The 22,767-nt window shown below is 37.6% G+C and overlaps 1 protein-coding gene across 1 annotated transcript in view; it reads left to right on the forward strand.

Moving 5' to 3' along the window:
* Positions 1–22,767, forward strand: part of DOCK3 (dedicator of cytokinesis 3) — a 416,069-nt gene that overhangs the window by 38,032 nt on the left and 355,270 nt on the right. The window contains exon 2 of the mRNA XM_089919399.1: positions 6,076–6,159. Coding sequence (XP_089775525.1) covers positions 6,076–6,159 — 84 coding nt within the window. The remainder of the gene's footprint in view (positions 1–6,075; positions 6,160–22,767) is intronic.

The following is a 22,767-nucleotide window of genomic DNA, read 5'->3' on the forward strand; positions in this document are numbered from 1 at the left end:
GTGTGTATAGGTATGTATATAAAGGTAGAAATATTAGAGAAGTATGTATACACTGTAGACTAAATAGGTAAGGTGAACAAGAGGCAAATAAAAATATTCTTATAACCTAGTTGCAACCACTTTTATTTGTATATTCCACAAAAAAATGGAATCATGGTATAAATATTGTTTATAATCTTTTTCTACTTAACACAGTATGAAAGATTTCAAGCTAAATATTTGTAAAAATTTTAAAATTAGTGTATCTGTCTCTGTTAACATGTTTTTCAAACGTCTTCAATCTTATTTTGCCACTGATGAATTCTTAATTACTTGGGGATTAAGATGGCACAAAACTGAAAGAATAATGGTAAAGGGCATAGTTGTTGCTGTTTTGTTCTGTTTTGTTTGGAGAATGGGCTGAGAAGGGGCACCAGTGGGTGTGAGCGATCACTTAGGAGGCCATTGCAGGAGTCCAGGCGAACTTGGATTCAAAAGGTAAAAAAAGGTTACGAAGCTGCAAAGAGCTGCTGTTATTATGTTTGTATTTATCTGTCGGGGTCTGGGCAGGAAAGAGATTGCACAGTCAAATGGGGTAATCTGAACAGGGTTTAATAAAGGGACTACTTCTGAAGGTGAGGCAGGAGCTAGGGAAACGAATAAGGTGCAGTACCCCGGTGGTTGGTTCCACCACTAGGACTGAAGGGGCAAGTGAGGGAACAGTTACAGAAACTCACAGGAGCTGTGGCCTTCAGCAGAGGGATGCAGCCAGCTCCCAGGGCTCAGCAGGAATAAACATCCCAACCTTATTATCTGCCTGTTCTCCAGCATCTGGCAGTGTTCTCCACCGGATTTACCCAACCAGCCACGGGGCAAAGAGGAGGCTGTTGATGCTGCCCGAGAGGGCAGGCTCTCCGGGGTATAGAGCGAGGTGGAGGAGGGTAGAAAGTGGATCTCAGGGTCAAACAAATCTTGCAACATCATATGGATCATGCATTTTTTCCCTCTCATCTCACAGCCCTTCCCCTGCCACCACCAATGAAATGATAAATTCTTTGTAGGTGGAGATTATTTTCTTTTTAAAAAATTTTTATTTTATATTGGAGTACAGTTGATTAACAATGTTGTGTTAGCTTCAGGTGTACAGCAAAGTGATTCAATTATACATATATATGTATCTATTCTTTTTCTAATTCTTGAAGCTCGCAGTGACCAGTAACTTCTAATGTACCTGACAGACAGAGGAGAATAGAGTGAAACAGTCTATAACTAATAGGTTTATTCTTTGTGATATTCCTGCAAACAGAGTATAGGCCTGAAAGTAGATCCATGATTACAGGGAGAAAGATCTGCTTTCTTTTGAGCCTCTTGCTTTTCTAGCAAATATAATTTTTTTCTTTTCTACTTATACATTAATTTAAAAAATCACTTGAAAGCCAGTCTTGAATGAAGATAGTTATTAAAGTGGAAAGTTTACATATGTTCTCTGAATAGGCATGAAACACCCAATTTCAAACAAGGAAAGCCGTTGGTAATTTTAATGTTCTTGTCAATTAGTGACAGAGGTTAGGAAGACAGGAGTGATGAATGCTTTGGAGATTGAAATAATAGCAAGGCCCTCGATAAAGAATTTGTTAGGGAGTACATAGAAGATCTGGTGAAGTTAAATTCCTAAATGCTAATGCAATTCATTGTAGTTTTACTATAAGCCATGGCTCAGAGATTGCATACTTTTGACCTTAGGACACTTGTCTCATTGTTAGTATGTGGGTGCCTGCAAGGATTTGAGAGACGCTGGAACATGATTTTTTCTCCACTGTGATGAAGGGTTCAACCCAGTAAATCCTAGAGAAGACCATTTTTCCCCACTTGGTACTTAAAGGAGGATGCTGTTGAGTATTTGCTGTTTCTTAATATTTTCCAAATCTGTATGGCATTAAATGGTAGAAGTTGGTCTAACTGCTTTGTTATTTGTTTTTGTTCAGAATTTTGTTTTCCATGGGGAATTTACAGCAGAAGATTGAATAATGCTACTACTATTTAGAAATATAGCCAAATACTTTAATAAGAGCATACTAATTACCAATGTCTTAGTCCAGTTCAGACTGCTATAACAAAAATATTATAGACTGGGTAGCTTAAATAACAGACATTTATTTCTTGTAGTTCTAGAGGCTGAAAAGTCTGAGATCAGGGTGCTAGGATGGTCAGGTTTGGATAAAGGCCCTTGTTAGGTTTGCAGACTGCCGACTTCTGTGTCCTCACATGGTGAAAGGGGAGGGGGATCTCTCTGAGATCTTGATTTGTAAGTGCACTACTCCCATACATGAAGGAACCACTTTGATGACCTAATCACCTCCCACAGGCCCCATTTCCAAATGCCATCATACTGGGGATTACGTTTCAACATAGGAATTTTGGGGGGACACAAGTGTTATCTTTAGTAACCAGTAAGCAAATTTGATATCTTCAGTAGAGATTAAATATATACATATATATGTACACATACAAATAGGCTCATGCTATTCACACACACACACACAATTTTATAGCTTGGGCTTTTTTTTTTTTTAAACAATGGAAAGGCTGATATTAGGTAGTATATGTTCCTCTGTTTCATCCTTTACATTTTTATGCACATTGTAGAATCAGTTTATTGATTTCCACAAAATGTCTATTGGGATTTTGGTTTAGATTGCATAGAATCTAATGATCAATTTGGGGAAAATCTGTATCTTTATACTGTTGAGTCTTGGAATTCATGAATAGGATGTATGCCTTCATTTATTAGACTTTTACTATATCTAATGTCATATAGTTTTCTGTATAGAGTTCTTCCATATGTCTCTTAGATTTATTTATAGTTACTTGACATTTTCAAAAAAATTAATTAATTAATTAATTAATTTTGGCTGTGTTGGGTCTTTGTTTCTGTGCGTGGGCTTTCTCTAGTTGCAGCGAGCGGGGACCACTCTTCATCACGGCGCGCAGGCCTCTCACTATCACGGCCTGTCTTGTTGTGGAGCACAGGCTCCAGATGCGCAGGCTCAGTAGTTGTGGCTCACGGGCCTAGTTGCTTCGCGGCATGTGGGATCTCCCCAGACCAGGGCTCGAACCCGTGTCCCCTGCATTAGCAGGCAGATTCTCAACCACTGCGCCACCAGTGAAGCCCTACTTGACATTTTTGGTGCTGTTATAAATTGTATATTTCTAAAACATTTCATTTTCTAGTTGTTTGTTCCTGTATAGACTTAAAAAAATTCATATTGTATCTAGTGACCTTGCTACACATTGACATATTTTCTGTGTTGGTTTATGTCTAGGTTCTTCGGGATTTTTTCAGACCTGCAGATAATGATACTATTATTTCTTTGTTTCTAATCATTATACCTTTTATTTCTTTTTCTGCTTTATTTGCACAGGGTGGCCCTTCAATGTAATGTTGAATAGAAATGGTAGTGGACATGCTTTTCTTATTCCTAACCTTAGTGATAAAATGCTGAGTATTTCACTAATATATATGATGTTTGCTATAGATACATTGTACATAACCTTCATCATATTAAGGAAGTTCCCTTCTATTCTTAGATTATTAAGAATTTTAGTCACGAGTAGACGTTGAATTTTATCAAATGCCTCTTCTGCATTTATGGATATGATCATGTGATTTTTTTCCCCTTTATTGATTTTTTTAATATTAAACCAATTGTGCTCTGGAATAAGCCCAAATTGGTCATGGTTATTCTTTTTATATATAGTTGGATTTGATTTACTATTTATTTATTTATTCATTCATTCATGCATGCATGCATGCATGCATGACCACATGGCTTGTGGGATCTTAGCTCCCCGACCAGGGATCGAACCTGGAAATCATGGCAGTGAAAGTGCCGAGTCCTAACCACTGTACCACCAGGGAATTCCCAGTTTGCCTTTTATTTTTTATTTATTTTTAACATTTTTATTCGAGTATAATTGCTTTACAATGGTCTCTTAGTTTCTGCTTTATAACAAAGTGAATCAGTTATACATATACATATATCCCCATATCTCTTCCCTCTTGCATCTCCCTTCCTCCCACCCTCCCTATCCCACCCTTCTAGCTGGTCACAAAACACCGAGCTGATCTCCCTGTGCTATGCAACTGCTTCCCACTAGCTATCTATTTTACATTTGGTAGTGTATATATGTCCATATATACACTAACACTCTCTCACTTTGTCCCAGCTTACCCTTCCCCCTCCCTGTGTCCTCAAGTCCATTCTCTAGTAGGTCTGCGTCTTTTTTCCCGTCTTGTCCCTAAGTTCTTCATGATGATTTTTTTTTTTAGATTCCATATATATGTGTTAGCATATGGTATTTGTTTTTCTCTTTCTGACTTACTTCACTCTGTATGACAGACTCTAGGTCCACCCACCTCAATACAAATAACTCAATTTCATTTCTTTTTATGGCTGAGTAATATTCCATTGTATATATGTGCCTCATCTTCTTTATCCATTCATCTGTTGATGGACACTTAGGTCACTTCCATGTCCTGGCTATTGTAAATAGAGCTGCAATGAACATTGTGGTACATGACTCTTTTTGAATTATGGTTTTCTCGGGGTATATTCCCAGTAGTGGGATTGCTGGGTCGTATGGTAGGTCTATTTTTAGTTTTTTAAGGAACCTCCATACTGTTCTCCATAGTGGCTGTATCAATTTACATTCCCACCACCAGGGTAGGAGGGTTCCCTTTTCTCCACACCCTCTCCAGCATTTATTGTTTGTAGATTTTTTGGTGATGGCCATTCTGACCGGTGTGAGATGATATCTCATTGTAGTTTTGTTTTGCATTTCTCTAATGATTAATGATGTTGAGCATTCTTTCACGTATTTGTTGGCAATCTGTCTATCTTCTTTGGAGAAATGTCTATTTAGGTCTTCTGCCCATTTTTGAATTGGGATTTTTTTTTTTTTTAAAGATTTTCTATCTGTGATCATGAGACAGATTGGCCTGTAACTTTCCTTTCTTATAATGCCTTTGTCAGCTTTTACTTTCATGCTGAGTTAAAAATGAATTCTCTTTTCCGTATTTCCTGGAGGGACTTATTTGTGGTTGGTGTTTCTTCTCCAGATGTTTGGACAAATTCGCTGGTAGAGTAGTCAGGACTTGTTATTTCATTTGTGGGAAAATTTTAATTACAGATTCACTTTTGTTTAATAGATACAGGACTATTCAAGTTTTTAACTGCTCTGTCAGTTTTTGTAAAGTTGATCTTTCTACAAATTTATCCTTCTATTCTAAATTTTCTAATTTTTTGTTATAAAGTTTTATCTAATGTCCTTTTATACATCATTTAATTATTATATTAATGTTTTTATTGGTGATACTGATAATTTATACCTTTTCTCTCTCTTTTTTTTTTTTTGATCAGTCTTGCTTACGTGTCTATCAGTGTTAGTGTTTTCAAAGAAGTAATTTTAGATTATAAGGCTTGATATATGATAGTGTACATCCTTTAAGATTGACAAGCCTTTTCTTGGTTCTTTGTATTATGTAAATTTTAGAATCATTTTATCAGTTTTCTAAAAATAAAAGTATGTGGGATTTTGATGAGTATAGATTTTCTCTGTTGTACATTTGCTTTTTACTTCATTAATTTTTGTTTTATTGTGGGGATTCTGTTTTTCAAAGCATAATCATTTATTTGGTGATCCTTTTAAAAATATCTATTTGTCTGTTTATAGTAGATAATAAGCTTCTAATGATCATTTTTTCTTAATTGATACATACTTGCCCAGAAAGAACAGGCAAACACAAGATATGCTGAGGGGGAGAGAGAGGGAGACTCTGTTTACAGAAATGTTTTCACATACATGTATGCATGCACACACCTCTAAGTAATAGTGATTTTGCCAAAGTATACCTCAGTGTTCTGAACCATTTAATATTACCTTTCAAAATATAGATTAAGTTGAAAGGGACTTACATATTTGAAAAATGAATTAGAAGGGAGAGTATATACTTAAGAAAATTTAGTGCTTTCATCGACACTGACCCTGTCTCACTATTTTAAAATGCTAATTGACATGTTTATTCTTGTTTTTTAGTGATATGCAGCTTTCGAGGATCTGTCCCTCAAGGATTGGTCTTAGAAATAGGAGAAACAGTCCAGATTCTTGAAAAATGTGAAGGTAAGTGGACCCATAAATTGTAAAACACAAATGGTGATCATTTTTGGCAGTATGATATGCATTTATTTTGTAGTATGAGGTTATAAGCAATCATTTTGAAGCTGTAATTAATCACATTATGATACACTGCTATAAAATCATTCCTGATCTACGTTCAGCATAAAGGATGAGCTATTTTGGCTCTAATATAATAGTGACAAATAACTATTGTTGGCTGTCAGAAAATGATTTTTTTTTAATTTTTAAATTTTATTTTATTTATTTTTTTTATACAACAGGTTCTTATTAGTCATAAATTTTATACACATCAGTGTATACATGTCAATCAGAACATGATTTTTACATACTATATCAAATGCTTAGTTTTGATTTCCTACAATTGAATAGATAATATTTCGCTACTGATTATCTGCATTTGAATAGAATCGAACTGTAATCAGTTCATTTTTATGTTTCTGTCTGATTGGCTGGACATGATCAGTCGTAATTAAAGCAAGGCAGTAAATGTGCTCAAATGAAGTTTGGCCTGACTGTCTTCTTCTGTGACATATTTGGGTATTTCTGCTATAATACTTATGCATTATTGAAAAATATCACATTCTTCAAAATTATGCACTGAAGTCAGCAAGATATGTGGAAAAAATATAGTTCTGGAGAAATCACCCACAATCAGAGCATGGACAAAAACAAAATTGATACCAAAATTGATAGCAGTTCAGCATGACTAGAAGCCACCTCAAATTATATAACAGAGTAGAAATGTTGCTATGTGGGCATGGAGATAGTACACATGGAAGTTGAACTCTGATCCAGTTACTGTTCAGATGGGTATGGGAGTAAGTGCAACCTACTATGACCCAGGAACTGTTTAAGTTGGGGAGTACACTTTTCTGGAAAGGGAGCTCTAGTGCAGGATGCATTTTAATAATTTTAAAGCAGAAGTATAAATAAAAACCCCTTCATGATAAAAAAAACTCTTAGCAAAATAAGAATAGAAGGGAGTTTTCCTAATCTGATAAAGGATATCTAAAAGCCTACAGCAAACATCATATTCAGTAGTGAAATATTGAAAGATTTCCAACTGACATCTAGAAATGAGACTATTATAAATTAAGACATTGTGGTTTGGGGGCAAAGACAGAATAATGAAACAGAGGGTCCAGAAATAGACCATCATGTTTATCATCCAGTGATATATGAAAAAGGTGGTATTGCAGTGCATGGGGAAATGATGTCCTTTGCAATAAGTGATGCTGGGCTGATTGGAATGAAAAATGATGGCCTAGTCAATAAATGGTATTGGGTCAATATTGAAACCAATGAATCTTGAACCTGACTTCACAGCATATGCTCCAGATTCAATTCCAGATGGATGGTAGAATGTGAAATGTAAAACAGTCATGCACCTTAAAGGAAGCATAGGAAAATACTCTTTTTAACCTAGGGGTAGACAAAGATTTTTTATTGATAAGTTGTACTTTATTAAAATGAAGATATGTTGTTCAAAAGATATCATTAAGGAGAGGGAGAAGACAAGTCACAGAGTGAAAGAGCTATTTGATAAAGGACTTGTCTTCACATGGTGTTTGTCTTTCTCTTTCTGACTTATTTTGCTTAGTATGATAATCTCTAGGTCCATCCATTTAGCTGCAAATGGCATTATTTCATTCTTTTTTATGACTGAGTAATATTCCATTGTATATGTATACTACATCTTCTTTATCCATTCATCTGTTGGTGGACATTTAGGTTGTTTCCATATCTTGGCTATTGTAAGTAGTGCTGCTGTGAACATAGGGGTACATGTATCTTTTCGAATTATGGTTTTCTCCGGATACATGCCCAGGAGTGGGATTGCTGGATCATATGGCAACTCTACTTTTAGTTTTTTGAGGAAGCTCCATACTATTCTCCATAGTGGCTGCACCAGTTTACATTCCCACCAACAGTGTAAGAGGATTCCCTTTTCTCCACACCCTCTCCAGCATTTGTCAGACATCTTTTCTGACTTCACTGGTATGAAATTAGGAATTAACTACAAGAAGAAAACTGAGGGCTTCCCTGGTGGCACAGTGGTTGAGAGTCCGCCTACCGATGCAGGGGACACGGGTTCGTGCCCGGTCTGGGAGGATCCCACGTGCCGCGGAGAAGCTGGGCCCGTGAGCGATGGCCGCTGAACCTGCGCGTCCGGAGCCTGTGCTTAGCAGCAGGAGAGGCCACACAGTGAGAGGCCCGTGTACTGCAAAAAAAAAAAAAAGAAGAAAACTGAAAGAAAAAAAAAAAGCCCACAAACATATGGAAACTAAACAACATGCTACTAAACAATCAATGGGTCATTGAAAAGTGAAAGAGAAAATCAAAAATTACCTGGAGACAAGTGAAAATAGAAACACAGTGATCCAAAATCTATGGGATGAAGATAAAACAGTTCTAAGAGGGAAGTTCATAGTGATACAAGCCTACTTCATGATACAAGAAAAATCTCAAACAATCAAAATGTACATTTAAAGAAACTAGAAAAAGAAGAACAAGCAAAGCCCACGGTTAGTAGAATAAAGGAAATAAAAGATCAGAGTGGAAATAACTGAAATAGAGACTAAAAAACAATAGAGAAGGTCAATGAAACTAAGAGTTAGTTCTTTGAAAATATATACAGAATTGATAAACATTTAGTTAGATTCATCAAGAATAAAGGAGACAGGGCCCAAATAAATAAAATCAAGGATAAAAGAGGAGAAGTTACAACCAACACCATACATACAGAAGATCATAAGCGATTACTATGAACAATTATACACTAATAAAATGGATAACATAGGAGAAATGGATAAATTCCTGGAAACGTACAAATTCCCAAGACTGAATCAGAAAGAAATAGAAAATATGAACAGACTGATTACCAGTAATGAAATTGAATCAGTAATAAAAAACTTCCAACAAGCAAAAGTCCAGGACCAGATGGCTTCACAGGCGAATTCTAGCAAACATTTAAAGAATAGTTAACACTTTCATTTTTCAAACTATTCAGAAACATCAATGAGGAAGGAACACTTCTGAACTCATTCTATGAGGCCAGCACATCCTTATAACAAAACCAGAGACATCACACACACACACAAAATTACAGGCCAGTATCACTGATGAATATAAATGCAAAAATCTACAACAAAATATTGTCAAATAAAATTCAACAATACATTACAAGGATCATACACCATGATCAAGTGGGATTTATCCCAGGGTTGCAAGGATGGTACAATATCTGCAAATCAATCAACAAGATACAGCACATTATCAGATTGAAGAATAAAAATCATATCATCTCAATAGATGCAGAAAATGCATTAGCCAAATTCAGTGTCTGTTTATGACAAAAACTGTCAACAAAGTAGGTACAGAGGGAACCTACCTCAACATAATAAAGGCCATGCATATATTAAATCCCACAGGTAACATCATACCCAGTGGAGAAAGTCTGAAGGCTTTTGCTGTAAGATCAGGAGTAAGACAAGGATCCTTACTTTCACCACTTTCATTCAACATAGTATTGGAAGTTATTGCCACAGCAGTTAGGCAAAAAAACAAAAACAAAAAAAGGAATCAGAATTGGAAAGGAAGAAATAAAACTGTCATTGTTTGTAGGTGGCATGATACTATATATAGAAAACCCCAAAGATTTCACAAAAAAACTTATTCAGGGCTTCCCTGGTGGCGCAGTGGTTGAGAGTCCGCCTGCCAACGCAGGGGACACAGGTTCGTGCCCCAGTCCGGAAAGGTACCACATGCCATGGAGCGGCTGGGCCCGTGAGCCATCGCCACTGAGCCTGCACGTCTGGAGCCTGTGCTCCTCAACGGGAGAGGCCACAACAGTGAGAGGCCCGCATACTGCAAAAACAAACAAACAAAAAAACCTGTTATTCAGTAAGTGAATTGTTATTCAAAAACTGACTTCAGTAGGTGACTTCAGGAAAATTGCAGTATACAAAATTAATGTATAGAGGTCTGTTGCATCTCTCTATTTTAACAATGAACTATCAGAGGAATCAACAAAGTGATCCCATTTATAAATGCATCAAAAAGAGTAAAATACCTAGGAATAAATTTAACCAAGGAGGTGAATGACCTGTACTCTGAAAACTATGACATTGATGAAAGAAAGTGTAGACAAGACAAACAGATGGAAAGATGTACTATGTGCATGGATTGGACAAATCAATATCATGAAAATGACCATACTGCCCAAGGCATTCTACAGATTCAGTGCAGTCCCTATCAGAATACCAAAGGCATTTTCACAGAACTAGAACAGATAATCCTAAAATTTGCATGGAACCACAAAAGACCCTGCATAGTCAAAACAATGTTGAGAAGGAAGAACAAAGCTGGAAGTATCACGCTCCCAGGCTTGAAACTGTGCTACAAAGGTATAGTAATCCAAACAGTATGGTACTGGCACAAAAACAGACACATAGATCAATGGAACACAGTAAAGAGCCCAGAAATCAACGTATACTTACATGGTCAATTAATCTATGAAAAAGGAGGCAAGAATATACAGTGGAGAAAAGACAACCTGTTCAATAAATAGTGTTTGGAAAACTGGACAGCTACATGCAAAAGAATCAAACTGGACCACTTTCTCATACTGTATACAGCCCCCCCCTCAAAATCAGTTAAAGACTTAATTGTAAGGCATGAAACCATAAAAGTCATAGAAGAAAATGTAGGTAGTATGCTCTTTGACATTGATCTTAGCAGTATTTTTTTGATCTGTCTTCTCAGGCAAGGGAAACAAAAGCAAAAATAAACAAGTGAGACTACATCAAACTGAAAAGCTTTTGCACAGCGAAGGAAACCATCAACAAAACAAAAAGCCTACTGAATGGGAGAATATATTTGCTAATAATAGATAAGGGGTTGATATCCAAAATATATAAAGAACTCTTAATACTCATTGTCAAAAAAACCCAAACAATCCAATTAAAAAGTAGGCAGAGGACCTGAGTAGATATTTTTCCAAAGAAGACATACAGATGGCCAGCATGCACATGAGAAGATGTTCAACATCACTGAACATCAGGGAAATGCAAATTAAAACCGTAATGATATCACCTCACAATTGTGAGAATGGCTGTTATAAAGAAGACAAGAAACAACTAGTGTTGATAAGGATGTGGAGAAAAGGGAGCTATCGTGCACCATTGATGGGAATGTAAATTAGTGTAGCCACTATGGGAAACAGTATGGAGGTTCCTCAAAAAATTAAAAATAGAACTACCATATGATCCAGTAATTCCATTTATGGGTCTTTATCAGAAGAAAATGAAAACAGTGTTTTGAAAAGATATATGTACCCCTATGTTCATTGAAGTACAATTTACACTAGCAAAGATATGGGAGCAATCTAAGTGTCCATTACTCTGGGATATTACTCAGCCATAAAAAAGAATATGATCTTGCCATTTGTGACAGCATGGATGGACCTAGAGTGTATTATGCTAAGTGAATCAAATCAGACAGGAAAAACAAATATGATGTTACTTATATGTGGAATCTAAAAAACAAAGAAGAAAAGAAACAAAACAAGACAGGAATGGGGCTTCCCTGGTGGCGCAGTGGTTGAGAATCTGCCTGCCAATGCAGGGGATGCGGGTTCGTGCCCCGGTCTGGGAGGATCCCACATGCCGTGGAGCGGCTGGGCCCGTGAGCCATGGCCGCTGGGCCTGCGCGTCCGGAGCCTGTGCTCCGCAGCGGGAGAGGCCACAACAGTGAGAGGCCCGCGTACCACAAGGAAGGAAAAAAAAAACAAAAACAAGACAGGAAAAGACTCATGGATACAGAGAATAAACTGGTTGTTCCCATAGGGGAGGCGGTGGAGGGATGGATGAAATAGGTGAAGGGGATTAAGAGGTACAGATTTCCAGCTATAAAATAAATAAGTCATGGGGATGTAATGTACACATAGGGAATATAGTCAATAATATTGTAGCAACTTTTTATGGTGATGGATAGTAACTTGACTTATTTTGGTGATTATTTGATAATGTATAAACATATGAAATCACTATGTTGTATACCTGAAGCTAATATAATATTGTATGTTAATTATAACTCAATAAAACAAAATAAGACAGTTCAGTAGAAAAATGGGCAAAAGGCTTAGATAGGCTCCTCACAAAACAGATATTCTGATGGTTCATAAACATATGGGAAGGTATTTAGTCTCAGTCATCAGGGAAATGCAAATTAAAACCACAATGAGGTATCACCACACGGCACTAGCATGACTAAAATTCAAAACACTGGCAATACCAAGTGCTGGTAAGGAATTGGAACAACTGATACTTCCATACACTGCTGGTGGGAGAGAAAATGGCTTAACTACTTTGGAAAACTCTTTGGCACTATTTACAAAAGTTGACTGTATGGGTACCTTATGATTCAGCATGTCTAGTCATAGGTGTAAATCCAACAGCAAAATACATACGTAAAATGTTAGCAGCAGCTGTATTCATAATTGCTCTGAACTGTAAAAAAACAAACTGCTCATCAGCAGTAGAATGGGCAGATAAATTATGATATATTCAGATAACTGAAAGTGACATAAGAAGGAAAATGAATGAGTTATTGCTACACAAAACAATACAGATGAACATCACAGATAGAATCTTTACAACAGGAGCCAGATGTAAGAGTTCATGCTGTTATGGTTTCAATGAAAGTACATAAAATACAGAACCAGGTAAAACTAATAGCTGGTGATGTTTGTCAGAGAGTGGTTAGATAAACACTTTTATATCTGGCTTTTTATTTTTTTTAATTTTCATTTATTTTTTTAATATCTCGCTTTTTAAATCAAGAGTGTATCTGTGATATCGTTGTGTGTAGCAGCAATTCATCCATTTTCCTTTATATATCACATTCAATTTGAAGGTGTGTCTGTGTGTGTGTTAGTGACGAGAAGAGACATGAGTGGCTTTGGGATGCTGCTCATATTTTATTTACTGGGTGGTGGGCATATAGGTACATACTCTTTGTAATTGTTTAGCTGTAGACTAATGATTTGCATACTTATGGATGTTACATATCAGCAAAAAATTTGCTTAAAAACAGGAGATCCTTGTAAAAATAGATAAAAATGTAGAGATAGAACAACATGGATGAATTAAAAAAATATTGTGTTGAACAAAAGAGCCGGATATAAAAGATTACATTCTGATTGATTGTATTTATATGAAAGAACAAGCAACATTACAGATGTATGGTCATGCAAATCAGGATAGTGATTGCCTCTGGGAGAGGATTGTCTGGAAAGAGACATGAGGGAACTTTTAGGGTGATTGAAAAGTTCTGTGTCTTAATGAAATATGGGTGTTATATGTTACGTGGGTGTTACATTTGTCAAAGCTCTGATTTGCATCACCAGCCCCGTAGGAGTAGGTATTGGGACCTGTTCTTAGTTTGATGTTCATCTCTGTCCTCAGCAAAGTGTGGGTCCCTGAATCCTGAACTGGCCTTGTCCAAACTCCCCAGGGAATGATGCTTGGTTTTTCTGATAGCGTGGGGGTAGAGGGATGTTTGTCTTACATTGTGGGCAGAATAAAGAAGAACTGCAGTGTTTTGACTATTTTTCTTAAAGAGTTTCAAGTAGTCCTTTTGTTTTCAACCCCATACCACACCTAGACCTTACATTTTCCCCTATTTCCCAGCTTTGTTGAGATATAAATTGATATATAACATTGTATAAATTTAAGGTGTACAGTGTGATGATTCGATATACATACATATTGTGAAATGTTTATTATTGTAAGGTTAGCTAACAAATATTTTACCTCACATAATTACCATTTTGTGGTTATGGTGAAAACATTAAAGCTCTACTCTCACAGCAATTGTTTTTTAAGATTTATTTTTTATTTATTTATTTTTGGCTGCGTCAGGTCTTAGTTGCGGCACGCAGGATCTTCATTGAGGCATGTGGGGTCTTTCGTTGCAGTGCGTGGGCTCTTCATTGCGGGGCGCGGGCTTCTCTCTAGTTGTGGTGTGCAGGTTCTCTCTTCTTCAGTTGCCTCACAGTAATTTTTAAGTATACAATACAGTATATATATATATATATATATATATATTTTTTTTTTTTTTTTGCGGTATGCGGGCCTCTCACTGTTGTGGCCTCTCCCGTTGCGGAGCACAGGCTCCGGACGCGCAGGCTCAGCGGCCATGGCTCACGGGCCCAGCCGCTCCGCGGCATGTGGGATTCTCCCAGACCGGGGCACGAACCGGTGTCCCCTGCATCGGCAGGTGGACTCTCAACCACTGCGCCACCAGGGAAGCCCCATACAATACAGTATTTTTAACTGTAGTCACCATGCTGTACATTACATCCCTGAAACTTACTCATCTTATAACTGGAAGTTTGTAACCCCTTGACTAACATCTCCCCATTTCTCCTACTACTCAGCCCCTGGCAACTATTGTACTCTGTGTTCCTGTGAGTTTGGCTTTTTTTTTTTTTTTTTTAAAAGATTCCACATATAAGTGAGATCGTACAGTGTTTGTCTTTCTCTTTCTGACTTATTTCACTTAGCACAGTGCCCTCAAGATCCATCCATGTTGTCTCAAATGGTAAAATTTCCTTGTTTCAAGTGGCTGAATAATATCCCATTGTGTTTGTGTGAGATATATTTATATCTATCTCACATTTTCTTTGTTCATTCATCTGTCTATGGACACAGGTTTCCATGTCTTGGCTATTGTGAGTAATGCTGCAACGGACATGGGATATCTTTGAGATAGTGATTTGATCTTCTTTGGATACATACCCAGCGGTGGGATTGCTGGATTGTATGGTAGTTCTAGTTCCTCAGTTTTTTGAGGAACTTCCCTATTGTTTTCCATACTGACTCTACCAGTTTACATTCCCATCACCAGTGCACCAGGGTTCCTTCTCCACATCCTTCTCAGCATTTGTTATCTCTTATCTTTTTGATGATAGCCATTCTAACAGGTGTGAGATGATATCTCATTGCGGTTGTGATTTGCATTTCCCTGATGATTAGTGATGTTGTGCACCCTTTTATGTACCTGTTGGCCATTTGTATGTCTTCTTTGGAAAAATGTCTATTCAAGTCCTCTACCTGATTTTTAGTCGGATTGTTTTTTGGTATTTGAATTGTATGAGTTCCGAATATATTTTGGATGTTAACTCTTTCTCAGATAATATGGTTTGCAAATATAATTGACTCTTGAACAACATGGGTTTGAACTGCAAGGGTCCACTTATATGCCAGTTTTTTCAATAGTGCTTACTATAGTATTACACAATCCTTGGATGATTGAATTTGTGGATGTGGAACCACGGATATGGAGGAGCCACAATATGGAGGAACTGCATACGTGGAGGGTTGACTGTAAGTTACATGCACATTTTCGACTGCATGGAGGGTTGGCGCATGCCATGTTAAACCCCTTGATGTTCAAGGGTCAGTTGTATTTTCTCCTACTCCAGATGTTACCTGGACATTTTGTTGATTGTTTCTTTGCTCTGCAGAAGCTTTTTCGTTTGATGTAGTCCCACTTATTAATTTTTGCTTTTCTTGTTTGTGCTTTTGGCACTGTATCCAAAAAATAATTGCTAAGACTAATGTCAGGGTGCATTTTCCCTATTAGGAATTTTATGGTTTCAGGTCTTACTGTTTAAGTCTTTAATCCATATCAAGTTAATTTTTGTGAGTGATTTAAGATAGGGGTCCAGTTCTTTTGCATGTGTATATCCAGTTTTTCCAACGCCATTTATTGAGGAGACTGTCCTTTTCCTATTGAGTATTCTTCATTCTGTTGCCAAATATTACTTGACCATATATTCATGGGCTTACTTTTGAATTCTCAGTTATTCTTTTGTTTTTTGTTTTTTTTGCCTCCAACTTTGCCCTTTCTCAAGAGGTTGTGTTGGCTATTCAGAGTCTTTTGTGGTTCCTTATGAATTTTAGGATTGTTTTTTCTATTTCTGTGAAAAATGTCATTGGAATTTTGATAGAGATTGCATTGAATCTATAGGTAGCTTTGAGCAGTATGTATATTTTATTAATATCAACTATTCCAATCTATTGACACAGAATATTTTTTCATTTATGTATGTTCTTGAATTTCTTTCCTCAGTGTCTTATAGTTTTTGGTGTATAGATCTTTTACCTCCTTGGTTAAATTTATTCCTCTTTTTTTGTTTTTGATGCTATTGTAAGTGGGATTGCTCCTTTTTTGTTTTCCTATCTTTAAAAAATTTTTTTTAATTAAAAAAATAAAAAAAGTCTTTTATTGGAGTATAGTTGCTTTACAATGTGTTAGTTTCTGCTGTACAGCCAAGTGAATCAGCTATATGTAGACATACACCCCCTCTTTTTTGGATTTCCTTCCCATTTAGGTCACCACAGAGCATTGAGTAGAATTCCCTGTGTTATATAGTAGGTTCTCATTAGTTATCTATTTTATACTAGTAGTGTATACATGTCAATCCCAAACTCCCACTTCATCCCACTTCCCCCTTCCCCCCTTGGTATCCATACTTTTTAAAAAAAAAAAATTATTTATTTATTTATTTTAGGCTGCATTGGCTCTTTGTTGCTGCACGTGGGTTTTCTCTAGTTGTGGCAAGCGGGGGCTACTCTTGTTGTGGTTTGTGGCCTTCTCATTGCGGTGGCTTCTCTTGTTGCGGAGCACGGCCTCTAGGTGTGCGGGCTTCGGTAGTTGTGGCTCGCAGGTTCTAGAGCGCAGGCTCAGTAGTTGTGGCGCACAGGCTTAGTTGCTCCGTGGCATGTGGGATCTTCATGGACCAGGGTTTGAACCCATGTCCCCTGCATTGGCAGGCAGGTTGTTAACCACGGCGCCACCAGGGAATCCCCTATTTTTGTTTTTATTTTCATTACTCTAGGAGGTGGATCAGAAAAGATCTTGCTGTGATTTATTTCAAAGTGTGTTCTGCCTGTATTTTCCTCTAAGAGTTTTATAGTGTCCAGCCTTACATTTAGGTCTTTAATCCATTTTGAGTTTATTTTTGTGTATGGTGTTAGGGAGTGTTCTAATTTCATTCTTTTACATGTAGCTGTCCAGTTTTCCCAGCACCACTTATCGAAGAGACTGTCTTTTCTGCATTGTATACTCTTGCCTCCTTTGTCATAGATTAGGTGACCATATGTGCGTGGGTTTATCTCTGGGCTTTCTCTCCTGTTCCATTGATCTATATTTCTGTTTTTGTGCCAGTACCATACTGTCTTGATTACTGTAGCTTTGTAGTATAGTCTGAGGTCAGGGAGCCTGATTCCTCCAGCTCCATTTTTCTTTCTCAAGATTGCTTTGTCTGTTCGAGGTCTTTTGTGTTTCCACACAAATTGTAATTTTTTTGTTCCAATTCTGTGAAAAATACCATTGGTAATTTGATAGAGATTGCATTGAATTTGTAGATTGCTTTGGGTAGTATAGTCATTTTCAGAATATCGATTCTTCCAATCCAAGAACATGGTATATCTCTCCATCGGCTTGTGTTGTCTTTTATTTCTTTCATCAGTATCTTATAGTTTTCTGAGTACAGGTCTTTTGCCTTCTTAGGTAGGTTTATCCCTAGAATATTTTATTCTTTTTGTTGCAGTGGTAAATGGGATTGTTTCCTTAATTTCTTTTTCTGATCTTTTGCTGTTAGTATATAGGAATGCAAGAGATTTCTGCGTATTAATTTTGTATTCTGCAACTTTACGAAATTCATTGATTAGTTCTAGTAGTTTTCTGGTGGCACCTTTAGGATTTTCTATGTCTAGTATCATGACAGCGGCAAACAGTGACAGTTTTAATTCCTCTTTTCCAACTTGGATTCTTTTTATTTCTTCTTCTTCTCTAATTGCCGTGGCGAGGACTTCCAAAACTATGTTGAATAATAGTGGTGAGAGTGGACATCCTTGTCTTGTTCCTGATCCTGGTGGAAATGCTTTCAGTTTTTCACCATTGAGAATGATGCTTGCTGTGAGTTTGTCATATATGGCCTTTATTATGTTGAGGAGAGTTCCCTCTATGCCCACTTTCTGTAGAGTTTTTTTAATCATAAATGGGTGTTGAATTTTGATGAAAGCTTTTTCTGCATCTATTGAGATGATCATATGTTTTTTCTCCTTCTGTTTGTTAATACGATTTATCACATTGATTGATTTGGGTATACTGAAGAATCTTTGCATTCCTGGGATAAACCCCACTTGATCATGGTGTATGATCCTTTTAATGTGCTGTTGGATTCTGTTTGCTAGTATTTTGTTGAGGAGTTTTGCATATGTTCATCAGTGATATTGACCTGAAGTTTTCTTTTTTTGTGGCATCTTTGTCTGGTTTTGGTGTCAGGGTGATGGTGGCCTCATAGAATGAGTTTGGGAGCGTTTCTCCCTCTGCTATATTTTGGAAGACTTTGAGAAGGATAGGTGTTAGCTCTTCTCTAAATGTTTGATAGAATTCACCTGTGAAGCCATCTGGTCCTGGGCTTTTGTTTGTTTGTGTTTTTAATCACAGTTTCAATTTCAGTGCTTGTGATTGGTCTGTTTACACTTGCTATCTCTTCCTGGTTCAGTCTCAGAAGGTCGTGCTTTTCTAACAACTTGTCCATTTCTTCCAGGTTGTCCATTTTATTGGCATATAGTTGCTTGTAGTAATCTCTCATGATCCTTTGTATTTCTGCAGTGTCAGTTGTTACTTCTCCTTATTCATTTTGAATTCTATTAATTGGAGTCTTCTCCCTTTTTTTCTTGAAGAATCTGGCTAATGGTTTATCAATTTTATCTTCTCAAAGAACCAGCTTTTAGTTTCAGTGATTTTTGCTATCGTTTCCTTCATTTCTTTTTCATTTATTTCTGATCTGATCTTTATGATTTCTTTCCTTCTGCTAACTTTGGAGTTTTTTTGTTCTTCTCTCTCTAATTGCTTTAGGTGTAAGGTTAGGTTGTTTATTTGAGATGTTTCTTGTTTCTTAAGGTAGGATTGTATTGCTATAAACTTCCCTCTTAGAACTGCTTTTGCTGCATCCCATAGGTTTTGGACCATCGTGTTTTCATTGTCATTCGTTTCTAGGTACTTTTTGATTTCCTCTTTGATTTCTTCAGTGATCTCTTGGTTATTAAGTAGTGTATTGTTTAGCCTCCATGTGTTTGTATTTTTTACAGATTTTTTCCCGTAATTGATATCTAGTCTCATAGCGTTGTGGTCAGAAAAGATACTTGATACGATTTAAATTTTCTTAAATTTACCAAGGCTTGATTTGTGACCCAAGATATGATCTATCCTGGAGAATGTTCCATGAGCACTTGAGAAGAAAGTGTAATCTGCTCTTTTTGGATGGAATATCCTATAAATATCAATTAAGTCCATATTGTTTAATGTATCATTTAAAGCTTGTGTTTCCTTGTTTATTTTCATTTTGGATGATCTGTCCATTGGTGAAAGTAGGGTGTTACAGTCCCCAAATATTATTGTGTTACTGTTGATTTTCCCTTTTATGGCTGTTAGCATTTGCCTTATGTATTGAGGTGCTCCTATGTTGGGTGCATAAATATTTGCAGTTGTTATATCTTCTTCTTGGATTGATCCCTTGACCATTATGTTCTGTCCTTCTCTGTCTCTTTTAATAGTCTTTATTTTAAAGTCTGTTTTGTCTGATATGAGAATTGCTACTCCAGCTTTCTTTTGATTTCCATTTGCATGGAATATCTTTTTCCATCCCCTCACTTTCAGTCTGTGTGTGTCCCTAGGTCTGAAGTGGGTCTCTTGTAGATAGCATATGTATGGGTCTTGTTTTTGTATCCATTCAGCCAGTCTATATCTTTTGGTTGGTGCATTTAATCCAGTTACATTTAAGGTAGTTATTCATATATATGTTCTTATTACCATTTTCTTAATTGTTTTGGGCTTGTTATTGTAAGTCTTTTCCTTCTCTTGTATTTCCTGCCTAGAGAAGTTCCTTTAGCATTTGTTGTAGAGCTGGTTTGGTGGTGCTGAATTCTCTTAGCTTTTGCTTGCCTCTAAAGGTTTCAATTTCTCCGTTGAATCTGAATGAGATCCTTGCTGTGTAGAGTAATCTTGGTTGTAGGTTTTTCCCTTTCATCACTTTAAATGTGTCCTGGCACTCCCTTCTGGCTTGCAGAGTTTCTGCTGAAAGATCAGCTGTTAACCTTATGGAAATTCCCTTGTACGTTAATTGTTGCTTTTCCGTTACTGCTTTTAATATTTTTTCTTTGTATTTAATTTTTGATAGTTTGATTGTTTTGTGTCTTGGTGTGTTTCTCTGGATTTATCCTGTATGGGACACTCTGTGCTTCCTGGACTTGATTGACCATTTCCTTACCCATATTAGGGAAGTTTTTAAACTATAATCTCTTCAAATATTTTCTCAGTCCCTTTTTTTTGCTCTTTTTCTTCTGGGACCCCTATAATTCGAATGTTGGTGCATTTTATGTTGTCCCAGACGTCTCTGAGATTGTCCTCAATTATTTTCATTCCTTTTTCTTTATTCTGCTCTGTGCTAGTTATTTCCACTTTTTTATCTTCCAGGTCACTTATCCGTTCTTTTTCCTCAGTTATTCTGCTATTGATTTCTTCTAGAGAATTTTTAATTTCATTTATTGTGTTGTTCATCATTGTTTGTTTGCCCTTTAGTTCTTCTAGATCTGTGTTAAATGTTTCTTGTATTTTCTCCATTCTATTTCCAAGATTTTGGATCATCTTTCCTATTATTACTGTGAATTCTTTTTCAGGTAGACTGCCTATTTCCTCTTCATTTGTTTGGTCTGGTGTGCTTTTACCTTGCTTTTTCATCTGCTGTGTGTTTCTCTGTCTTCTCATTTTTCTTAACTTACTGTGTTTGGGGTCTCCATTTCGCAGGCTGCATGTTTGTAGTTCCCGTTGTTTTTGGTGTCTGCTCGCAGTGGGTACGGTTGGTTCAGTGGGTTTTGTAGGCTTCCTGGTGGAGGGGAATGGTGCCTGTGTCCTGGTGGATGAGGCTGGATCTTGTCTTTCTGGTGGGCAGGACTACGTATGGTGGTGTGTTTTGGGGTGTCTGTGAACCTATCATGATTTTAGTCAGTCTCTCTGCTAATGGGTGGGTTCGTGTTCCTGTCTTGCTAGTTGTTTGGCATAGGGTGTCCAGCACTGTAGCTTGCTGGTCACTGAGTGGAGCTGGGTCTTAGCATTGAGATGGAGATCTCCTGGAGAGCTTTTGCTGTTTGATATTACATGGGGCCAGGAGGTCTTGGGTGGACCAGTGTCCTGAACTTGGCTCTCCCACCTCAGAGGCTCAGGCCTGACACCCGGCCAGAGCACCAAGACCTTGTCAGCCATATCACTCAGAAGAAGAGGGAGAAAAAGAAAGAGAGAGAGAGGGAGGGATGGAGGGAGGGAAAGAAAGAAAAAAAAAAATAGAAAAAATTATTAGAAATAAAAAAATAAAAAAGTAATTTAAAAAAAGAGAGAAAGAAGAGAGCAACCAAACCAAAATACAAATCCACCAAAGATAAAAGTGCTAAAAACTATTCTAAAAAAACCAAACAACAAAACAAAACAAAATCAAAATGGACAGTTGTAACTCTAGGACAAATGGCAAAAGCAAAGCTACACAGACAAAATCACACAAAGAAATGTACACATACACACTCACAAAAAGAGAAAAAGGAAAAAATTATATATATATATAAAATAAAAAAAGAAAGAGAGCAACTAAATCAATAAAGAAATCTACCAATGATAATAAGCTCTAAATACTAAACTAAGGTAAACATAACACCAGAAACAAATTAGATGCAGAAAGCTAGCCCCAAGTCTACTGTTGCTCCCGAAGTCCACCACCTCAATTTTGGGATGGTTTGTTGTCTATTCAGGTATTCCACAGATACAGGGAACATGAAGTTGATTGTGGAGATATAATCTGTTTCTCCTGAGGCTACTGGGAGGAATTCCCCTTTCTCTTTGCTGTTCACACAGCTCCTGGGGTTCAGCTTTGGATTTGGCCTTGCCTCTGTGTGTAGGTCACCTGATGGCATCTGTTTCCTACCCAGACAGGACAGGATTAATGGAGCGGCCGACTAGGGGGCTCTGGCTCACTGAGGCCTGGGGGAGAGAGGGGTATGGAATGCGGGGCAAGCCTCTGGTGGTAGACGTTGCAATAGCCTGAGGCATGCTGTGTTCTCCTGGGGAAGTTGTCCTTGGACCACGGGACCCTGGCAGTGGCAGGCTGCACAGGCTCCCAGGAGGGAAGGTGTGGATAGTGACCTGTGCTTGCACACAGGCTTCTTGGTGGCTGTAGCAGCAGCCTTAGCATTTCATGCCTGTCTCTGGGGTCTGCGCTGATAGCTGCAGCTCGCGTCCGTCTCTGGAGCTCGTTTAGGCGGTGCTCTGAATCCCCTCTCTTTGTGCACCCTGAAACAGTGGTCTCTTGCCTCTTAGGCAGGTCCAGACTTTTCCCCGGACTCCCTCCCTCCTAGCTGTGGTGCACTAGCCCCCGTCAGGCTGTGTTCACCCAGCCAACCCCAGTCCTCTCCCTGGGGTCTGACCTCTGAAGTCCAAGCCTCAGCTCCCAGCCCCCACCTGCCCCTG

Source organism: Delphinapterus leucas, chromosome 10 (assembly GCF_059928025.1).
Source record: "Delphinapterus leucas isolate spDelLeu-1000000601 "Yukka" chromosome 10, BTC_Dleu_Yukka2, whole genome shotgun sequence".
Taxonomy (NCBI): domain Eukaryota; kingdom Metazoa; phylum Chordata; class Mammalia; order Artiodactyla; family Monodontidae; genus Delphinapterus; species Delphinapterus leucas.